This window comes from Rhinolophus sinicus, linkage group LG02, assembly GCF_036562045.2.
Source record: "Rhinolophus sinicus isolate RSC01 linkage group LG02, ASM3656204v1, whole genome shotgun sequence".
Taxonomy (NCBI): Eukaryota; Metazoa; Chordata; class Mammalia; order Chiroptera; family Rhinolophidae; genus Rhinolophus; species Rhinolophus sinicus.
Window position 1 is genome coordinate 49,763,696 of NC_133752.1, and position 23,827 is coordinate 49,787,522.

General features: G+C 43.0%; 1 protein-coding gene across 2 annotated transcripts in view; it reads left to right on the plus strand.

Moving 5' to 3' along the window:
* Positions 1-23,827, plus strand: part of SCD5 (stearoyl-CoA desaturase 5) — a 143,230-nt gene that overhangs the window by 62,320 nt on the left and 57,083 nt on the right. For both annotated transcript variants that reach the window (XM_019731353.2, XM_074324282.1), the window contains exon 2: positions 21,192-21,322. In XM_019731353.2, coding sequence (XP_019586912.2) covers positions 21,192-21,322 — 131 coding nt within the window. The remainder of the gene's footprint in view (positions 1-21,191; positions 21,323-23,827) is intronic.

Here is a 23,827-nt window from a genome sequence, read left to right on the forward strand (position 1 = left end):
AAAAACCTGCACAAGTAAATTCAGGATGATGCTTCTTAATGGCTTAACCTACTGGACTAGCTGGGGACAGGAAAAAGATGCAGAGGAGACAAGAGAAAGACTCTTACACATTGAAAAGCTCAAGTCCAAAGAGGAGAGGCCGAGAGAAGCTGGATCTTCCCACACCCAGGGAAACACCAGTTGGTAAGGGATTTACCTGTGAAGTCAGAACACTTTTGACTGTTGGTGGGGCTGTCCAAGGGGAAGGCAGGAAAGACCATTACTTCTCAAAAGAACCAAAAGGGAACCAGAGCCTGGAGCAGCCCGGTCCCTGCGAGATAAAAGGAAGAATGTTCACATGGGGGTGCAGGGGTGGGCCATAACTCCTGATCTGGGGCGACCACAGCCCAGGGGTGCGGCCCGCACACTCAAAGAGGATGAGGACAGGTGCCTCTCTGAGCTTTTGAAGTACATTCACCTCCGTGGTGGGTGGCCCGGTGCACAAGTCCAAGGGCACCACTCTCACTGTGCTCTGTGTGGATGGCCTCCCTTCGGGGACTATTCCAGGGAGGGTGCAGGTTGCGCCCTTTGCAGTTGAGCGGTGCCAGTCTTGTCCATGGCATATCACTGTTGCACACAAATCCCCAAGCTCCATTGTCAAGTTCGGGTTTTACTTGAATCCAAGGACGAGGAGTTCAGAATCTAATGGGTCTGTGTGATGGGGAAATCTCTCCTCACTTGGATGTGAGGAAAGCCTCAAGATGTGAGATGGGGTGCCCTAACATACCCTATTTTACCCTGTGATGATTGTAAAGATAAATAGACCCCACTCCATTAGAGGTGGGGCAGCTTCCACTCCATGGGACCAACCTAGCAGCGATGATGGGTGCCCTGCAGAACTTTGACAATGTGGAGGAAAAAGAAAAACTGCCCCTTTTTTTTTTGGCCCAGTCAAGATTGATTTGTGGCAGCTCTTGGGGAAAAAAACAAGATGAGGAGGGTTATGTGTGTGATGGGAATGGGCCCAAAAGCAAAGGCTTCCTCCAGCCCAGTGCGTTTCAAACTGCACATTGTAACCTATTAGTGGATGAGCAGAACTTTAGTTTGGATTGTGACCAACATGTAAAAATAATAATAAAATAGAACAGAAAATATCAGTGCTTTGCAGATAGTAAGGATTAAGGATTTTTTTAAATGAAAATTCTATTATATGTGTGTGTTCTAGGTTGCAGTGTCTAATACATTTTACTGCAAGTCTCTATTTAAAAAAATAAACAGCTCCCTCCTTAACGAGCAGGGTAAAAACAATTTGTCTTTTCAATCTTCAGGTCCAGGTAACTTGTTTGCCCAGTTAGGAAAATCTTATTAGCCTCAGTATAAAAATTCAAGGTTATGGGCCAGCCTGGTGGCTCAGGCGGTTAGAGCTCCATGCTCCTAACTTCGAAGGCTGCAGGTTCAATCCCCACGTGGGCCAGTGGGCTCTCAACCACAAGGTTGCCAGTTCAATTTCTCGAGTCCCGCAAGGGATGGTGGGCAGCGCCCCCTGCAACTAAGATTGAACACGGCACCTTGAGCTGAGCTGCTGCTGAGCTCCGGGATAGCTCAGTTGGTTGGAGTGCGTCCTCTCAACCACAAGGTTGCCAGTTCAATTTCTCGACTCCCTCAAGGGATGCTGGACAGCGCCCCCTGCAACTAGAAAAACGGCAACTGTACCTGGAACTGAGCTGCGCCCTCCACAACTAAGATTGAAAGGACAACAACTTGACTTGGAAAAAAAGGCCTGGAAGTACACACTGTTCCCCAATAAAGTCCTGTTCCCCTCACCCCCCCCAAAAAAAGTTCAAGGTTATTTTTTAGTAATAAACATACGGGTAGCAGAAAGTAGCTGCACATGCCTGTTGAAGAGCCTTCGGGAAGGCTCAACTGATGCAGGGTGTCCAGGGATTCAGAAGCTCAGAGACCCTCCAGGTGGCTCTTTCCTCACTTCTTTTCTGTGATTCATCTTGTCACTAGAATTGCTACTCTCCTTAGGTATGGGACAAAATCAAATGCTTCTTTTCAGGGCTTTATTTTCATACAGTATCATGTCTTAGAGTTTTCATGGATGAGCTAAAGCATCATAAAAACAAATGGAAAAAAACAAAACAAAAAAAACCCCATGCAAGCCAAAGCTGTCATTTTTGTTTGTTTGGCGAGACAAAATGGTGCTGTTGAGGTACTGTGCATGCTTGATGGTGAACTGAAAATGAAACTCAGGTATGGGTTTTACCTTTAGCAAGTTCATGTTGACTGACAAGAGCAATAGCTTTCTTGGGGTTTGAATTGAATTCAAGGTTTTATTCTAAACATCAAAAGCCTTTGCTCTTGAGCCCCTTCATCTCAGAGGAAAGCCTAACATCATCTACATTGCATGTGAAATGGAAAGATTTATTTATTTCTAAAGCTCAAGGAAGTTATTTTTTTTTAAGCCATGAAATATTCCAAGGCCTTGACATAGATTACAGGAAAAACTTGGCCTCCTATTGTGGAACTATTCGGACTTGGTTTTTCTTTTTCCTTTTCTTAGGCCTTCAAGAAACCCCTCTTGAATTCTTCCTGACTATTATCCTAAATGCGAGTATACAATCTGAAATGTAAACAAAATGTGTCCACTGATTTCTTTGTATGGGAGAGGGTGAAAATTCTCTTTAGTTATCATTTCTCTGCTCATTAGAAAAGAAATGCCACAGATGGTTTCCCTCCGAGGCAGAGGCAGTACTGCTGAGTGCAGCCTGGAGGACAGGCTCTGGGTCCAGAATGTCTGGGTTATCTTCTTGCTGCCACTGGCTACTCCCACCACCCATAGTCACAATACAGCCTTGAGAAGGGTATGTATCATCTGTCTACTGCCTGTCAGGCCCTTGACATTGCTTATCTTTAATCCTAAAAACAGTCCTTCCGGATTTGTTTTGTTCTCCCCATTTTACAGATAAGGAAACTGAGACTCAGAAAGGATCAGAGAAGAGCTAAACATAGCCACATGCATATCTTTTTATGTTATTTTTGTCCAACCTTGTCTTTCCCACTTGTTTCAGGGCCAATTTATTGGTAGGCAGGAAGGAAATGTGTACATGTATTTAACTTTAATCACTTTAGTGCCATAAAGCCAGCACAAAGCAGGGTTTAACCCATATTTTCCCATACTGGCCCTCTGCATTCTGATTCTGAAGTTTGGTTGGTGTGTTCTTCTGTGATGCAAAAGAAGAAAGATGAAATTTACTATTTGTGTATTGCCTCTCAGTGACATGTATTTTCCCCAGACTTTTAATATGAACATTTTTAAACACAGAGGATTTTAAACAATAATATTCTAACACCTGTGTATCTACTACACAGTTACTAACATTTTACCGTTTTGCTTTATCTATCTATGATTTTTTTTCTTAATCTTTCAAAAGTAAATTGCAAATGTTATGGCCCTTTATCCCTAAATAATTCCACATACAAAATTCCCCTAAAAATAAGGACATTCTTATGACTAAATAATAATCTAATATCTAGTTCATATTCAAAATTTCTCCAGTTGTCCTCAAAATGTCTTTTATATATACATATATATTTTTTTGGAACCAGGATTTAATCAAGCTTATTGCATTGCATTCGATTGTTATTTGTTCTCACTGTCTTTAGAACAGAGCTTTACCTTTGACATTGACTGTTTGAAGAGACCAGGCCAGTTTTCTATAGAGTGTCCTACATTTTGGATTGTCTGATTGTTTTCTTTTTCCCTCTGTTTGCTGTAAACTGGGAGCTAGGTCTAAAAGCATATTCAGATTAAAGTTAAGCATATGTGACAAGAATGCTTCATGAGTGATGCTATGTGCTTCATATTTATCACCAAAAGGCAACTAATATCAGGTTCTTCTACTCACTATTACTGATGCTAAGTTTCATCTTTTGGTTAAGCGCTGGATTCCTCCATTGTTAAATTTTATTTTCCCCTTCACAATTAGTAAGCAATCGGGGGCGAGGGGAGGGTGCTGCTTCGACAACATGGGGATATCCTGCTTTCCAACCATCCTTTGACCTAATGATTTTAGCATGTGTATTAGTTTGCTTGGGCTGTAGTAACAGGAAGACTGGGAAGCTTCGGCAACAGAAATTTATTGCCTCATAGTTCTGGAGGCTAGAAGCCCAAAATCAAGGTGTTGGCAGGGTTGGTTCTTGCCGAGGGCTGACAGGGAAGGATCTGTCCCAGGACTCTCCTTGGCTTGCGGATGGCTGTTTTCTTGTGTCACTTCATATCGTCTCCCCTCTGTGTGTACATGTGTCCAAATTCCCTCTACGTATAAGGACACCAGTCATACTAGATTAGAGCCCACTCTAATGACCTCCTTTTAACTTCATTCCTTCTATTAAGACCCTATCTTTACATAAGGTGACATTGTGCAGCACTGGCGGTTAGGACTTCAACATGTGGATTTTTGCAAGACAAAACTCAACCCATAACAGCATCCACTGATGATTCTTGCCAGAATGTCTTATTTATTGGGGTCTTAGATTGGGTACGCTGGGAAGCAGATCCTGAGGTACAGATTTGTGTGCTGGTTTGTCAGAGACTGTGCTTGGTAACACCTGTGAGAGACTAAGAGAAGCAGGACTGGGCAGAGAGAAGTTGAATCACAATGCAGTTGTAACAGAGACCTTGGCCTACGAGGCAGGCAGCTCTGGAACTGGGTGGTTCTTCAGAGATGCTGCAAATTGAGGCAAAGGCCCAGGCCTTTGTACCCCTTTATCAAATAACCATTGGATACAAGAATCCCCTGGAGAGGGGACAAAACCTTGGGCTGGACAGCTTCCTTCCATGGAGCACAATACCTAGGGAGAGACTCAGATGTAAGCTGTTAGGCACCAACAGTGCCAGCAGTTGGAGGAGAGAATGCCTGGGTCCTAAAGGGAGGGTTGGGGAAGGCACCACAGCATCAGAACACCTGGGCATTGCAGAAGGGTTATTGCCCCCAAATCTACATTCGTTAGCTGGCACTCTTCCAAAAAGAAAAGCTTTCCCTCCTCAACTGGGAACGACTTATAGTTTTTTCTAAAAAGACAAGTTAAATTCTTAAATCTTTTCCCTCCACCAATTTTCCAAGTAAGAAGTTGATGTAATTCAGCTATACTCAGGGTCGTGTTGACTTCTGACATCATGGCCCCTTCCAAAAAAAAAATAAAATAAAATTAGAAATGATCTTTTACAACTGTGTTGGTATAAAGATAAATGTATCTAGGCTGGATTCATTATTATATATTTATTATCATATTCATTTGTTTTCCTTCTGAAGAAAACGTACTGTGGGCTTTCGGCACTGTGTCTGCTGTGCCTAATGGAGAAGTCAGCCCCAGGTATGCTCCAGGTCAGGGGCTGGGCAGGTTATAAACAAAAAGGTTGATTTTTTTGTTGCACGAATACATAAAAGTGTATATAGGTGCAGGGGATGAGGGGGGTGACAGTCTAAAGGGAGGGGGCATTTAGCTCTAGTAGAAAGTTAATCGTGCAGAAAAGGGAAGTGGCCTGCTGTTGCCACATGTTTCCGTTTTTTTGGGAGAAGCCAGACAAAGATTTTAAAATTTGAAATCCTCTGTTTTTAATTGTTGCCTCAATTTTTAAAAAGTCTGTGGGCTGATTATAGCCTGACAGCTACTGGTTTGAGGAGCTGGAGGCTGTGCGGCTCCCTGGGGAGGATTGTTGACCATTCCTATATTTAGTACCTGGCAGAAAACCTGGCATTTGCAAGATACTCACACGTTTCCCGAGGAACGAACGAATGAATAATTACATTTTGCTAAGGCAAGTTACTAAAATTAGGTTTGATTTTATGCATCAAAACCAGTGAAGATTAGAAAACTAGGCGCTAGATTGTGCTGGAAAAAAAAACCTGCCTTGGGTTATTCACAACAACTTACAGAGACTTGGCAGGAATAAAAATGTGTGAAGAATACTCTTAAAACCAAAGTTTGTGGATTAGGTCAGGCTACCTCAGTGATGCTGTCACTAATCAGAGAATCGAAGGGGATTTTGTGGTATCTTGATTGAATTCAGTAGTATTGTATTTTCGACTTATTTTTCCTGTTTAAGGCAGAAACATCGTGTTAAGAAATAACCTTGCAAAGACTATGTTTTGTCATTGATTTTCCCTCGGGGGAAGCAAGTACACCTCACTGCCGAACGTTTTTTATCTCTGTCCTTGGCCTTTGGTTGCTAGATGGAAGAAATTTGGTCAGAAGGCACTGAGTTCATGCCAAGCCCCTTCTCAGGGAGGACCTTCTCTGGTCAGAAGAGAGGGTGAGGAGAATGAGGAGATCCTTGAGGAGACATGGGGACCGAGAGAAAGCAGTGCTTCTCTTGAATTTTTACGATAATTCCCAGCTCTTTTGTCTCAAACATAAAAGCAGCAGTGGTCCCTTGGGTTTCTCTTGTCAGAACTTTTCTTCAAGATGCCCCTTTAGGGCTCAACGCTCAGCCCTCTGAGGATCTGGGTATCCAGGTCGTCCTGCTTCACTGATGATCGGGTTCCTGCTAACTCCCGCTTAAATGCTGGGTCCGGGCTCGACCACTAGCTGCCTTAATTGTATTGGACAAATTGCTTGTGTGTGTGTGTGTGTGTGTGTGTGTGTGTGTGTGTGTGAGAGAGAGAGAGAGAGAGAGAGAGAGAGAGAGAGAGAGAGAGAGAGCAGTGATGACCCATAATTACCCAAATAACTCAGATGATGAGGGCAGAAATTATTCTTTTTCCCCCCTTCCCCCAAATTGACCAGTTTGGGTGCCATTTTTAATCTTAGTCTTTCTTCAGAGGGACCAACATTTTTGGTATTACAGTTTCCCTTTTATGGTCAGAGACATTAATGAGCTTGTACATAACTATAGCAATATAAAATGTACGTGCACATGCATCTCTATCTCTTTCACACACACACACACACACACACACACACACACACTCTTACTGCCCAAGAGAAAATCAAAATGGAATAAGTGATAAAAAACGAGATTTAGTGTACCCATAGTGCAGTGAATTATTCACTTTGTACTCTGTTATCTCTAATTCTAATTTTGATAGTTGTGTTTTGATTTTGATTATTTGAGAGAGAGAGGGATGAATGATGGAAGGTATCCTGAATCATGAACTCTGTTTGTGCTGACTCTTCCCAAATTGACCTACGAGAACCTGGCAGAGCTGAGGATCAGAGTAAGAAAAAGTCACTGAAAGGAGACCTGAGGCATCCTTTCCCCTGAAGGCACTGCTTCCTGGTCACCCATTCTAAGCCTGGCACTGGTTGACTGGTGCCTAGTGAGAAGAGTAATTGTGTTTTCGGTAATGTTTATTGAGATCCTGCTTTTTGCTAACTACCTTATATACATTTTCATTTGTCTCACCACAACTATTTGAGCTAGTCTTTTGTTTGTTTCACAGATAGGAGAACTGAGACTAAGAAAGAGTAACATGGTAACCACCCCCACCACCCCAGCTGGGAAACAGCAAGTGGGCAATTCACAGGTAGCCTGTGCACCCCGCACCTCTTTGTGTAAGGAGCCTGTGTTCTCCATGAGTTGTTCCAGCGAGCTCTGATTCCCGCGCCTAATACATGATTTCTCCCCCTCCCCCAAGAGAAGCTTTGTGTTACTTGAGGGAGAGGAAGAGTCTTTGAAGAAGAAAATAAGAAAACCTAGAGGGAACAGGGAGCCACAATAGAAAGATTTCAGTCTGAACTAGGTTATGGTCTTTAACAGTTATCTCTCAAGGATTTGCTTTGATGTTGTCCTGAATAAATATTGATGGATAATAAAATATCTTTGATATTTTTTTTGTATTTTTAGTAAAAAGTTAAGCAGTTGGCTTCTCTAAATATAGCTCTTCTTACACGTGTGGCCACTCCTACCAGATGCCAAATATTTGCAAAGGTGACCTGGAAGCAGAACAGTGTTAGTCTAAAGAAAGCAACTCTTCTCCTCCCTACCCCCAAGCATTCAGTTTGGTCAACTTGTACATCTTTTCCTTTAGGACAAAGGCTGTCAACACCATTCTGTGATTATTAAGAGCTCTCAACAGTTCTGTTGAACAAATTCTGTTCCAGGCAAGGGATCTTTTTCCACCAAGGCTTGAAGGTGCTGCTGCCACGCATAGATGCTCTTCAGCCTTGGATCTTTTGGTAGTTCCTGCGTTTTTATGTTATGGAATTGTTTTTGCCATGCTTGGAAGAAAGTCCTTGTCTCATCTTCTAAATTTTAAAATCTACATGAAATGAACCTTTTCACTTTGTACCTGAAGAAAGAAAGCAGGAAAGGAAGGAAGGCAGGAAAGGCAAGCACAGGGCTTTTTGTAGGGAGACGAGACTGCCATCCAGGGCTCTGTCACTAAATATCTTTTTGCCTTCATCACAAACCAAGAGGAAAAGCTAGGTTTCCTTGGTCCTAATGAGTCCCACTGCCTTGCAACTCCAATTGTGGTCTGTGGGACAGCAGCAGGGTCATTACTTGGGAGCTTGTTGGCAATCCAGAACCTCTGGCCCCGCCCAGACCTACTGGATTAGTGTCGGCAGTTTCCCAGCATTCCCAGGTGATTTGTGGATACATTCGTTTAATAGGCACTGTGCTTGTCCATCACTTGCATAGCAGGCTGAGTACCTAATGAGTCATCCAGGGTCCCAGAGTTTTTTTAATTTTGAGAGAGGTTTTTTAATTTTGTTTTTTAACAGAGAGAAATGACACTGTGGTTGTAGGCCGTGGGAATAGTATGGAGGGAGGTGATTGATGATGCGTCGAGGAAGGGAAAATGGCAGAGCTAGTGAGTAGGACGGAGTAGATGAGATGCGCAAGGAAGGGCCAGCCTTAAAGGGGGTGTGACCTGGCCATCTGTGTTCCTGGAGAAATAGTAGTGTACACAGGCTCGGATGCTGGAGGGTGGGGAGAGGTAGAGGAGCCTGAGGAGGTTCTGTTGTTCTCAATGAGATCAGAAGCAGAGTTATCACATGAGGGGGGCGATGGAGATGTTGGGGGCGATGTGATTGGAGCAGGTATGAAATAGATGTCTAGGAGAAAGGGGGTGCGTAGGACCAGGGAAATGTAATATGATTGCTGGGTAATATTAAAACCCCACTGAAGTTAGTGGTCAAGAATTTGAAAGTGAGACCAGTCAGCATGGCTGCGTATTTTTCTCTAGCTTAGTTAGTTGCAGGATACCAGTAGAGAATACCTGGAAAGACAGACGTGATCCCTGATCTCCCGGAGATTATGTTTTAGAAGGGAAGATGGCATCAGACCAATAATTCCTTATTTAAATACAATGTGGTGATTGCCATCTTGGAAACCACAAAGGGCCAGCAAGCATTTAACAGGGATGCCTGGTCTAGTGTGAGCGCTTGAAGTGAGTCCTGTATACATGGAATGAAGTTCTGGAAAGGACCTGAATTCTTCCCTTCTTTTTTGTTTGAATTGCAAGAAATGTGATGCAATAGCAGAGTAGTAGCACATTATGTATAATTTTGTGTTTCTTAGTGATCTGCTCTGACTCACTCTGATTCTCATATAAGCTGTAAATCAACCAGGAGAAATAGCATCTGCCCGGGATTTTAGAGCCATCTAAGTGGACCTAACTGGAAGCAGGAAAGATGGTTGAGGCAGATAGGCAGTACATGTAAAATGCATGAAATATATCTTCTCTCTCTTGTTCCATTTCTTTTCTGCTGACTCTTCTTAGAAGATGTGGGCAGTCGCTTAAACATTCATACCATGTATGTGATGGACACTTGTCTCATTAGGGAGACCACCTCAGGGATGATGTAGATGCCTGATCACTGCACTGTACACCTGAAGCTGAAGCGGAACAATAATGAATGTCAACTACAGTTTTATATATATAGTTACAAGAAGAGGAGTACAGCATTAGGAATAGAGACAGTGGAAATGTAATGGCTGTGTGTGATGTCAGAGGGATAGTGGATGGGGGAGGGGAGTTGTCACTGTGTGAGGGATATAAATGATAAATGTATAACTATTACATTGTTTTGTGCACCTGAAACTAATAATAAAAAAAAAAACACGTTTTTTTAAAGAAAGGATTCATCCCATGGAAGGAGAGAACATGTCTTCTTGCAGCCTATGTGCAGCACAATAGAAGGTGGCTTAGTGGAAGGAGGTGCTGTTGCAAAAAGGGGCTGCTGGTTATTGTAAATATAATAGAATTCAGAAGATTTCAATAGTAAAGAGAAACCCTGTGCTTCTCAGCCTGTCATCTCCAAGACCCTGTGAAAATGTTCTACTTTCGAGAGAATTGTTGAAAAGTTACGCAGGAGGAAATTGCCTCAGAATCTCGAACCTGGCAAAGCCAAACCTTTAAAGGGAAGATGTAAGGTCTAATTGAAACTCTTTGAAACACTGTTTCCTGAGGTGTGTGGCCATAGAGGGCCTGGCCTTGTCACTAGCAGTCCTTTATCGGGCCCTCTTTCTCTCAAATGTGGCCAGTCAGCTTAATACTCTGGGCCCCTGGCCCAGCAGCAGCAGCAGCAGCAGCACCGCCTGTGAATTTGTTAGAAACAAGAGTGATGGGTCCCTCCTGAGACCCAGTGAATTGAGACACACTGAAACAGGATCTCTGGGAGTGGGGCCAGCGTCTGCATTTAAACAAGATCCCCTGGTGATCTGTGTGGCAAGTTAAAGTTCAAGAGTCAGTGACCTAAAATACTATTGATCTGTCATCCTAGTCCTTTGTATTAGGCTTGCTATTAAGTAATTTCCGAGATAAATTACTCCTACAACTCCCCATGAAACCAGAGAGATGTGAAGAAGCAAGGACAGGGGTAGTTACACCAGAGCATGGACAGGAAAGGTTTCTAGAACTTTCCTAAGAAATTAAAGCAGGATTCTGTCTCAGCACTATTGACGTTTCCGTAGTGCTCATCCTTTGTTGCAGGGAGCATCTGGGCATTGGAAGATGCTTAGCAGCATCCCGGCCTTCACCTACTAGATGCCAGTAGCACCCTTCAAGTTTTGGTTTGTGACAACTAATAATGTCTAAAGACTTTGCTACATGTCCCTGGGAGATGGGCAAAAGGCAAAATCCCTCACCCCTTGGAGAACCACAGGCATAGAGTGATGCAAGTGTGGGTGTCTTCAGAGGGTGTTATTTATCAGGGGAGGGATGTTTTATAGAGGCAGTGGGGTGGCATTCATAACCCGGGCAATAATATGTGTCAGTGCTCACTCCTCACCAGGCATGGCTTGCGTTTTGCATACCCCGTTTAATCTTTATAACAAATTCATGCTTGTTGTAAAGCAGGTACCTATCTTCCCCATTTTATGGGTGAAGAAACCAAAACTTAGAAATTAAGTCACATTGATACGTGATATACTGGGGGTGCAATCCCAGGTCCATTTAACCAATCATATGTATGTATAGATATATGTATCTCTATCTGTGTCTGTCCATCTATGGATCTGTTGGCCTGTCCCTATCTATCTTCTGAATCTGGGAAGGAGTGGAGAGGAGAAACAGTCATTTCTTGGCCAGAGCCCAAAAGTGACTTTCAAAACACTTGAGCTCCCATGGAAAGCAGGTTTGCAAGCGCGGTGTCTTCTCCCACTGCAGTGCCCACCCCTTCACTCCCCCACCCCCACACACATCCTTGTTGCCCTGTGCCCAGGAGCCTTCAGCCTCTGCTTGCTTCCCCCACCTCTCCCCTTCCCTTGGTGGAAGACCAAGGGGTGTGCTTGTCGTGTTGAGGTTTAGCGGCCTGAGCCCCACTGTACACCCGCCCCCCCGTGGGGGCGTGAATACCAAAAGCTTCGCTGTGCAGGGCCTAGAGGGCAGCTGGCATCATCAAAGGGAGCTGCTGAGAGGGGAGCGTGAACAGGACCCAGACTTCACATGAAAGGGCAGCCTGGTCTTTTCTGACCCCGAGCCCCGAGGGAGCGAGGGCGCCACAGAGGGTCTGTGTATGGCTGGGTTGGAGGGAGCGCAGTGCTCTCTGGATCTCAGTTTCTCCATTTGTAAAACTGAGGGGATGGAACAAGATGGTCTCTAAAAGAGGGCATACCTTATAGAGCAGCAGTTTCTTGGGCCTGTAGCAACCTTGGAGAGAGCTGTGCAGCAGAATCACCAGTGGAGAGAGTTGTCTGCTCTCCCAGCCCTCATCTTTGATTCACTCCACTCTGGGCCCCAGCCTCTGTTTAAGATTCCTGGTGATTGCCAGGTGTATGGCCATGACTGAGAACCACTGTACCAGGGAAAACGGTCTGGGGATGGACTGGTCTGGCGTTTGGGCCCGAGCTTAGTCATTGTGAGATCCCAAGGCATTTAGTTAAGGATTCTGGGTCTCGGTTGTACACATCTGTAAAATGGGGATTATAATATCTACCTCATAGTGGCAAAACAATAAAATTAGGTACACTGGTGAAGTGACAGTCCATGGGAGGCATTCAGCGAGAGTAGACTCCCTTCTCCAGCCTCCCTTCTGACACTCTGTTAGGCAGTGCTGGTGCATTTTTTGTAAAGAGAAAATTATTGTGCATTGGTTTAAGAAATCAAGGGAACCAACTTCCTTTTGCACTTTGTTCATAAATATTGATATTTTCATCGTATCACTCCCATAATAGGAGTTGTAATGATCTTATGTGTGCAAAGTATTTGAAGGTGGATAAAGGAAGATTGTTTTAACAAGTATCAGAAGGAGTTATAGCAAAATATTAACAGGGATTGATTTGGGGTGGTGACTGTTTTCCCCCCTCTTCTTTCCATGAATTTTCTAGATACTTCCATGCTTAAAGTCCTTTAATGGATTCTCATGGCTCTCAGCACAGCACCCGGTCCCCTCAGTGTGGCTCCCAAGAGCTGCTTCACCAGCCCTACATGTAAGCCCCTTGAACCTTTTTTTGGAACCCCTCCCCCTCTTACCCTGGGCTTCATACACAGGCTTTTGTTTTTAAAAAAATTGTGATAAAATGTACATAACATAAAATTTATTATTTTTAAGTGTGCAGCTCAGTGGCATCACGTACATTCATGATGTTGTGCTACCATCACCACCATCCATCCACAGAACTCTTCCATCATCCCAAACAAAAACTCTGTACCCACCGAACAACTCCCATTTCCCCTTCTGCTTTCCCCGGTACTTCCCCTTTCTACTTTCTGTCCCTCTGAATTTGCCTATTCTAGGTACCTCATGTAAGTGGTATTATATAATATTTGCCTTTTTTTTTATTAGCTTCAGGTGTAAAAAACAATGTAATAGTTAGACATTTACACCCCTTACAAAGTGATAACCCCCCGCCCCCAATCTACTATCCCTCTGACATCACACACAGCCATTACATTTCCACTGCCTCTATTCCTTATGCTGTCTTCTTGTGTGTGTGTGTGTATATATATATATATATATATATATATATATATATATATATATATATATATATATAAATTATAGATGTCATTCATTATTATTCAGCTTCAGCTTCAGGTGTATACTGTAGTGATCAGGCATCTACACCATCCCTGAAGTGGTCTCCCTAGTAAGACAAGTGTCCATCAGATACCCTACAAAATCTTTACAACATTATTGATTATATTCCACAAACTGTCTTTCTTATCCCCGTGGCAATATTGTGGTTACTGATTGTACTTTCTAATCCCCTTATCTTGTCTTTTTGTGTCTGGTTGATTTCACTTAGGATAATGTTCTCAAGGTCCGTCCATGTTTTGTATCGTGTATCAGAATTCCATTCCACTTGATGGTCATAATGTTCTGTTGTATATTTATACCAGATTTTGTTTATCCATTCATCTGCTGATGGGCAGTTGGGTTGGCTTCACCCTTTGGCTATTTTGAACGATTCTGCTATGAACATGGGTAAACAGGAGTCTCTGCCTTCAATTCTTTGGGGTCGTCTGGGAGGAAACATTTTCTTTCTACCCTTTTAGGTTCTTGGGCTGGTCTAATAATCAAATTACCATAAGACAGATTAACAGGAGAAAAAAATTAATTTTATAAGTACAGAGGTTCCATAAAAATTTGAAGGCCTCTAGGCAGTCAGGCAATTGGGGCTTATGTGCCATTCTGAACTAAAAAGAAGGGGCAGGAGTCTGGGACTTCAAAGGAGAGAAAGGCTTTCACATGGAGATGGAAAAACCAGTGTTTGCCATTCCAGGCAGAGACACTGGAACACAGAGAGGACTTTGGTCTCCAGACCTTGCCACGTCTCCTTACCACACGTAACCCATACTCTGTAGGTATCTCTGAGGGTAGTGCTCTTTCCGGACCAGGCTCTTTATTCTTTTAGGAAGTTAAGAGGGAGGCAAAAAGCTCTTCCTGAGTCTTTGGGGCCTCAGTTATCTTTACCTCAAAATAATCTGCACGCCACATTCTGGGGAGACTCTGAACCCCTACACAGTATATACCTAGAAGTGGAATTGATAGATCAAATGATGATCCTATATTTAACTTTTTGAGGAACCACCAAACTTTTCCATGGTGGTTGCATCATTTTACATTCCCACTAGCAGTGCAGAAGCGTTCCAATTTCTCCACATCCTCACCTACACTTGTTATTTCCTGTTTGCTCTTGTTTTGTTATAGTAGCTGTCTTAGTGGGTATGAGGTAGTCAGACACAGGCTTTTTAGCAGATCTTTCTCTCCAGCCTAGGGCTTTCCATCTGTTGGTCCCTCCGCCTGAATCTTCCCTCCTCCTCATCCTTTAGGGGTTAGCTTAATTCTCACTTCCCCTGCAAAGTCTTCTCTGGTCCTGCAAACTAAATTATCCCCCATTTAATCTCTTTAACCTTTCATATTATTCTGTTCATTTCCTCTATAGCACTTACCATACTTTGTAATTATATAGTAAGAAATTCTCTTTCCAAACTCCTGTTTGAAAACCCCTGTTTTCTAACATGGAGGGAAAGGGCCATGTTTGTGTGGTCACCTTATGAACCTAGTTCTGAGCTCAGTGTCTGGTCCACAGCAGGAGCTCAGTAAACTGTCTCATAAAGCCTTAGCTTGCCTGGTGCTCACATTTATGACAAGCTGAGGCTGAACTGGATGCAGGATGATGGCGAAGGTGTTCCTATAAGCAAACTTGCCAGTTGGTAAAGGCAAAAATACAAAATAAGGGTTTTGACCTTCAGCTTGGGTTTTGAGCTGACTAAAAGGACATGATTCATTCACACTCTTCCTGTCAGAATTAAGGCAGCCTCCAGCTGGTGCAGCAGCCAGGAGGGATGTTCCAAGTATGGGCTCTCCCTACCTTACATCATATCCTGGCTGTCTCACTTTCTGTCTAGTTTTCTTCATCTGTAAACTGGAGATCATATTATTACCTACCCGCTAGCCTTGAGGTGAGTATTCAGTAAGTTACTACATATAAAGTGCTTAGAACAGCCTGGCACATAGAAAGTTCAGTCAATAGTAGCTATTATCATTATTATTATTATTAGTTATTGGATATCACTGTGATGCTAGGGAGACACAGGTAATAAGCAAGGGTTAAAGAGCTCTGCCAATTGCTTCCTCTGTCTAGTGCTCAGGGATAGGGCTTGAAGGGGGCTGTCCATCTCTCTCTCTCTGATCAGATCCGGAATGAAGGGAGTTTTAAGTTTGGGTTCTTAGCATTTCTCCAGGACTGTTCTCTGGTTGTGTGGTCCAGAGGGGGTCACCACAATCATTCTCCAAACATCGCCCCAGTAGGGCACTCAGGATAGATGGGAGGCTCTGCCTTCCTGTGGAAGCCAAAGGAGGAGTGGACTCTCCCTCTTCTGTTGCTGGCCGCTAGAGCTTGGACTTGTGATCCAAGCATGGGCAATTAGGTGTTTCTACCTTGGAGTCTTGGGTCTTCAGAGATTAAGACATAGGTGTAGGGTCAAATACAGACTCTTCCTGGCAGCTGTGGAAGATTTAAAGGTCCAGGGTATGACATGAGTGTCCAGTGATGCCAAATGTCCAGGGATGATGAGGTCTATGGTGGCATCCGAGGCAAATGGTTGATTTTTGTTTGATTTGTTTCTTTTTGTTTTGTGACATGTCTATTTTATTTTTACATAGAGAAAATATACATAGTAACAAAATCTAATAGGAATTCAGTAATTTTTCAATAACTGCTTTATTAAGCTATAACTCATACCATACAATTAATCTATTTAAAGTGTGCAATTCATTGTTTTTTGTATATTCACAGCCTTTTGCAACCATTACCAAAATCAATTCTAGAACTTTTTGTTACCTTTTACCTTCCAAACCCTATACACGGTTAGCAGTTGGTCCTCTCTCCCTCCACCCTGCCTGCCCCAGCCCCAGCGATATGAAGCTACTTTCTGTCCTTATAGATGGCAAACTGTTATTAAACCAGGATTTAAGCCATGTCTTCCTTCCCTTAGGGGAAGGTTTCTCCTTTAGGCTTGCGTTAGTTACCTATTGCTGCAGAACAAATTACCCCAACATTTAGGAGCTTAATACATTTATATTCTCATAGTTTTTTTTATGGAGCAGGAACCCATGTACTGCTGAGCTGGGTTCTCTGCTTCAGGATCTCTCATGAGGCAGCAATGTGGTGGCCAGGCCTGTGGTCTTACCTGAAGGCTCAACCGGGAAAGGATCTTTCTTCAAGCTCACTTAATGCTGTTGCTGGCAGGACTCGGTTTCTTGAGGACGGTTGGACTGAGCACCTCATTTTCTTCCCGACTGTTGTCTGGAGGCCACCCTCAGTTCCTTGTCCCATGGGCCTTCCCAACGTGCAGCCTACTTCATCAAAGCCAACGTGAGAATCTACTAGCAAAACAGAAGTAGTAATCTTTTCTAATCTAATCATGGAAATGACATCCTCAATATTGCTACATCCTTTTGGTTAGAAGCAAGTTACTGAACGGGAGGAGACCTCACAAGGCCATGGATACAAGAGGCAGGGAGCACTGGACCCATCTTGGAGGCTGTGTACCAAAACTGTTCTGCAACCCTCCCATGAGTTCTGTAGGCTACTCAATATCTTTGTAATACATTTCTGTTTGGCTTGAGCTAACCAGACTTAGTGACTGTTATTTGCATTCAGACCAATATACAAATAAATGCTCATAGCCTTAACGATGGGGTTAATCCATCCTGATGAATCCATCATAAGTGGAACATGTCATAAGTTGAAAATGCACTTTATACACCTAACCCACCAAACATCATAGCTTAGTCTAGCCTAACTTAAACGTGTTGGGAGCACTTACATTAGCCTACAGTTTCATCTCAAGAGTAATTGCCTTCCTCTTCTAATCACCAGAAGTAGCAGACACAGATAGGCATTTTGTAGACATGATGAAATGCAAAGACACACGCAAAAAATATCCAAAAACCACTGGCAACACAGTATACTGTACTGATTGTTTATCCTTGTGATCACGTGATTGGGAGCTGTGTCCTGAGAGACGGTCTTACTGCATATCACTAGCCTGGTGAAAAAAATCAAAATTCAAAATTTGAAGTAGAGTTCCTACTGAATACATACCACTTTTGCACCATCATAATGTCTAAAAATCATAAGCTGAACTATTGTCAGCCCGAGTGAATTTGGTTTATATTGATCTAGCTCCTTTCTCTGTGAGTTATTAATACTGCTAGTTACTCCTTTTTCTTCTTCTTTTTTTTCAAAGTTATCACTTCTGTGTCTGAATACTTTACTACCTCAGAGCCAGTCAGCCAGCATCCATCAAAAATTAGTTTAGATATTAATCTCCACAAAGATGATAGAAGAGCGGTTAAGAACCTTTCAAATTAGCCTTGTCAAAATAGGGAAACTGAGTTCTGTTAATGGAACAGCCCGTAAATCCTCATATCCTGCCCCGGGTTTTTGCAGTTTATCCTCATTTGGGCTATGACGAGAAGGTTGCTTTCTTTCCTAGAGGTTCTATCAGAAACCCAGTGCAAACTAGCTTAAGCAAGAAAAGGACACTGGTTGTTTCACATGACTAGGAGGAGAAATACCGGGGAGGCTCACGGGATCCACTGAGGAAGAATGGAGCTCGAGGGCCTGCAACCAGTGGCTCAGGGCAGGCAGCTCGCTCAAGCTCTCGTTCACATCTCCATCATCTCCATGTCTCCCTTTCTTAGCCTCACTCTTTACTATTGCAGTCGTGCCTTGGTATGTGACCTTTAGTTTTTCAGCCAGAGGGAGAGAAGGATTGGGTCATATCTTTATTCCCAATGCCAGGAAGACAAGGATACTAGGCTAAGCCAGGCCTGGGCCAGTACAGGCTCTGACTCGAGCCCATTGTCAGGGCCCCTTCCCTCCAGGCATGGACAGATCAACCATGTAAATGACCCCTGAAGTATTTGAGATCCCACAAAGTATAAGACAGTGCCATAGTCTGTGTTAAGGCCCTGCCTGGGAACTGTGGATCAGCCAATGTTTTTCATGGAGTCTTAGAATTCATGTCATTGCACCCAAGGTCCAGTGTCTTAGTCCACTAGCAAAATAGGGTCATACTGAATTTTTCCGGTATAGATTTCACTTGTTCCCTAACTACCTGACAGTTGGGAAAAATATTGTAGAGACATGAAGGCCAGGAATGACTTGGGAAATACTGTCCATTTCATGGACTTATGACCAGAGTTAAATTACATTAACAAAAGAGGCCTGAACTCTTTATTTACTGCCACTTTCTGTGATTTATGGGCAGATTTTAATTTTTTTTTTCCAAATTTATTTATTTGTTTTTTAATTAGTTTCAGGTGCACAAGACAAAGCAAAACTTAGACGTTTATCATTTATATCCCTCACACTGTGTGAACCCCCCCTCCCCCCATCCACTATCCCTCTGTACGTTCCCCAAATTAATTTTCAAACCCCCATGACCATCTTGTGGTTACCGACTATTTTTCAAAACCTCTCACCTTCCCCTTATCCCCACCCCCCCGCCCCTCTAGCAACCCTCTGTTTTTCCTCCATGTTTCCAAAACTGTCTCTGATTAGTTCATGCACTTATTCTTTTCTTTAGATTCCGCATATAAGTGAGTTTTAATTTTTTTTTAGCCTTTCAAGTAAGGAATGATTTGTCAAGTTCATGAAAATCACATGTATTCAAAGACTCATTAGTCTTAGTGCCAAGGGTGAGTCTTGTTTTTAGACCCATGGGATCTTGATCTTGGATTGAGCTCAAGATTAGTCCGACTTGGTTCTTGGAAGATGTAATATTATGCTTCCTTTAAATATGGATATTGTCACTGAAGTTACTCTAGTAAATTTCCCAAGGAATTATTACAGGAAGCACTAAGAACTCGTCCTGGTCTGGGACCATTCACAATTGTGCAGGGACGTACTCACAATTGATCACATGTTCTTTATGGAGGTCCTGCAGGTGCTGAGTGCTAGAAGCAATTGTGTAGGGTAATCTGCCTGATCCTACCTATTTGTAGCCTGGTTTGGGGCTCTACCTCCAATTAAGGAAGCTGCTCACTTTTTAAAAAAAATTTAGATTGGGGCCGGCCCGGTGGCTCAGGCGGTTAGAGCTCCGTGCTCCTAACTCCGAAGGCTGCCGGTTTGATTCCCACATGGGCCAGTGGGCTCTCAACCACAAGATTGACAGTTCAATTCCTCGAGTCCCGCAAGGGATGGTGGGCAGTGCCCCCTGCAACTAAGATTGAACACGGCACCTTGAGCTGAGCTGCTGCTGAGCTCCCGGATGGCTCAGTTGTTTGGAATGCATCCTCTCAACCACAAGGTTGCCGGTTTGATTCCTGCAAGGGATGGTGGGCTGTGCCCCTGCAACTAGAAAAAACGGCAACTGGACCTGGAGCTGAGCTGCGCCCTCCACAACTAAGAGTGAAAAGACAACAACTTGAAGCTGAAAGGCACCCTCCACAACTAAGATTGAAAGGACAACAACTTGACTTGGAAAAAAGGCCTGAAAGTACACACTGTTCCCCAATAAAGTCCTGTTCCCCTTCCCCAATAAAATCTTAAAAAAAAAAATTTAGATTGGATCCATTATTAAGGATGACAGTGGGGTGTAGAGAAGTGAAGATAAAACTTACCTGATGTCTCCCAGAAGCAAAGGGGCACGTAGAGGGCGAGAACCCGTTTCTTGGTTCAGACAGACTTGGGTTTGACTCTTAAAGACACCTCCAAGCTTTGTGATGCTGGGAAATAGTTCACTTCTTTAAGCCTCTGTTTTCTCATTTGTAAAATGGGGCTAATAATAAAACAAACCCAAAGGGACTGTTTGATGTGTTGTAATAAGATAATCCAAGATATTTAGCATTATGTGTGTACATTGCTTTAAAACCACTATGTCGTAGTTGTAATAATCTCTGGAATCATGATTTTTTTGTTCCCTGTGTGTCCCCTTTTCACCGTGCACTTAAAACGTCTCCCAAGTCTCCATACACAGAGCAAACCACCGCTGCCACCTGGGGGTGGCATGTGGCCTCCTGCGAGACTTTAGAACCAGGCCGACTGGGGTTTAAGTGCAGGATTCAGCTCTCAGAGATCCAGTTCCTCAATTGTAAAATGAGACAGTAACACATGTGTGAGGGTTAGAGATAACATGTTTAAATGTGGCAGATAATAAGCTCCACTGTAGGTTGGCTTTTAAAAAATTCCTCATCGGACCATCTTTGCCAGCCCAGCTCGTAGTGACGGTATAAGTGAAGATCTCTAGAAGACAAATCATAGTTGTCCCTGATTCTGTTTTACTGGTCCTGTGTCAGACTTCATTGCCTTTAGGTCTGGCCTGACTTCCTTCAAACCAAGGTCTATGGAGCCATGATAATGGGCACTGCCACTTAGAAATCTGCTCTTCACGTAACTCATCCTGACACAGGTGTCAATTAAGAGGCAACATAGAGATCAATCTTAGCTCCACCGAGAGTGGACGTGTAAGACCAAATTATAAATGTACACTAATATGGTTGTGACTTTGCATCAAGACTGGCAAGAAGCACTAGCAAATAAAAGATTTGTTTGATATAGAAAAAAAAAAATGATGTTCAAAGGTCAAAGTTTCTTGAGGAAAGTTTTCTCCACTTTGCCTGGTACTGGAAAGCTACAAGCGAATAAAAACATTGTATTTTCCCAAGTTACTTATTCTTCACATTGCAGATTCTTCCCCTGACACCATTTCACATGGGTCCCTATTCAGGAGAGAAAAAAAGCATGGGGAATGTTTAAAAGCTCGGTGACATCTACTGACGTTCTCCCTGCTTCTGTCTTGCAGCCTACTTCTGCTTCCTCCTGACTGCGCTGGGTGTGACCGCCGGTGCCCATCGCTTGTGGAGCCACAGGTCCTACAAGGCCAAGCTGCCTCTGAGGATATTTCTGGCTGCTGCCAACTCCATGGCTTTCCAGGTGGGGATGGATGGTCGTCTCTGCGTTAGGCGGCTCTGTGGGAGGAGGCACAGACAAGCTCCCTGTGGAGTGGACATTCCTCTATAGCCATTCTAGGCTTAGTGCTCAGGCCCCAAGCACTCCCTGCCAGTCCCAAGTTTTATCTCCTTGTCGCTTTTCATGCTGTAAAATGTCACCTGGGGACTTTGTGGTTCAAGACATGCTGACCTACCGAGGAGGAAAGGAGATTCCTCCCCTCCGGAGTACATGCCCTCAACGTGCCCTGAAACCCTCAACATTCTTCTGGCTCTGATGACGGCCAAGTTCTGTGCTGAGCACGCTATATGCATATTGCATTTGATCCTCACCGTTATCCCATGTGCTATGTGTTATGGTGTCCCATTTTACAGATGAGGAAATTAAGGCTTAATGAAGTTAAAGAACTTACCCAAATTATATGACTAAAAAATGGAACATCTAAGGCAGGCAAATGCAGGTCTGATACGAGGCCATTGCTCCTACAAAGCATATTCCTAAGGATATAGGAATATATCCTATAAGTCATCCTATAAGTTTATAGTGGAAAGTCTATTCACTATGGAATTGGAAGACACAGGATTTGAGTCTTACTCTGATGGTTACTAGCTGTGAATCACTTGCTCATTTCCAATTTCTTCATCAATAAAAATAGGAATGTAATTTCATTCCCAGAATTGTTATGAAATCATTGCAAATTGCAAGAAGCTATAAAAATATAAGGCAGAGTCATCACTACACTAGGATTGAGCCATATCTTTTAGGACTGTGTTTAGATCATTTCCCAACATCCAGTGTGCTTTCTGAGCTGCCAGAATTTTGGTTTGCTCATGGATCTCTTGTTTTCCCAATTCCTCATCTGATCCAGCAGGGTAAGTGCAACCAACTTGTTTTCAAAGTTTCTGCCCATATATGAATACAGGTGATTCCAGACCCTGTGTATTTTCTCCCCTTGGGAAGAAATGGCGATTCCTAAAACTGCTTTAGGGTCCAGGGAAACAAGTGACCCAGGAGCCTCTCAGTGACCCCCAGACGTGCAGGTCATGTGGCCACCTCTGCAATGGGTAGCCTATCCCTACAAAACAGCCAGACCCTAAGCATTTCTCTAAATTGCTCTTGTGTCTTAAGAATTCAAATTTCTATTTCAGGCTTCCCTCCTACAGTCTGAACATTTATAAAGCAAATAGGATCTAACACAATAGATCTTTTTGGGAACACAGCTCGTATTTTGAATACCTACTGGTTATGATTCAAACACAGTCAGGAATGAGTGCCAGGGCCTCGGCAAGAAGCTGTGCTCAGAGCAGCAGTGGGCAGCTTCTCGGTTTCATGGTTTGTTCACCGCTGGCAAAGTGAGCTATGCTGCACTTTATTTGACTTCAACCATCCTTGTTCAGTGTTGTGCTTTGTTTATCATAGCGATCAGTTTTGATAATGATAATTTAGAAACTCATTGACTTGGGTCTTAGATGCTATTTAAGACTTAACTCGGTAATTTCCATTTGTTTTGTTCAAGCAGTTTATTATTTTTAGCCTCCGCTTACACACTCATGTGGTTTTAAAGCACCTCTATTGTTGGAATTTTTTTCTAATGTAAATAACTTGGGATTGAGAGCCTAAACCTCTTTTCCCAGTGAAACTATTTGTTTATAACTCAATTTTTGAGGACCTAAGTTTCCTTAACAAAATATCACAAAACAGACGATCACACTGTGATTTTAAATTTACTTTGGGGAGAAAGTACAGTGTAGACTCAAATCCTGGAGTAAATTCTGGGCTTTGCCATTCACTAGATGTGGGACTTTGTGCAAGTCTCTTGTTTCTTTCATCTGCAAAGGAGGGCAAGTAGTTAATACTTAACTCACAGAGTTGTTGGGATGACGAAATAATGAATAAGAAGTGCTAAGTTTATAGTAAATTCCATCCTCCCTCTTTATGAGAATTGGCACACCATCTCATTCATGTCTGAATTGTGGTGCCTATTATTTAGAAAGCACTCAGTGATTGTTAAATGAATTAATAGTTTTAAAAAGTATTTTAGAAATCATCAAATTTGAACTGTGCACCTTTCTTCCAGGCCCACATTTGTGGTGGATATTTTTTTTTATTCATCCAACACATATTTATTGAGTACCTACTATGAGGTAGGCACTGAGCTAAGCACAGTGGTTTTAATGACAAGCAAACACACTCATGATCCTTGCTTCATGGAGCCTTCTATTTGTGAGATTTTAGAATTCCCACAATTTCCCATTGGAAATACCAGTGCTTCATGGGTCTGGGGTTTTATAACAATGTCATCTAGACCTAGGTGAGTGGAAGCTTCCATACAATGTATAACTGTGTCAGAGGGAAAGAATGCAGTCGCTCCAAACCATTTAAACCTAGGAAGAGAACCACCTGGGAAAGTGAAAACTGTGCTGTGATCTGCCAGTCTAGGGTATTGACAGCCCTGACTTAATACAGAGTCATTGATTTAGTTTCCCTTCG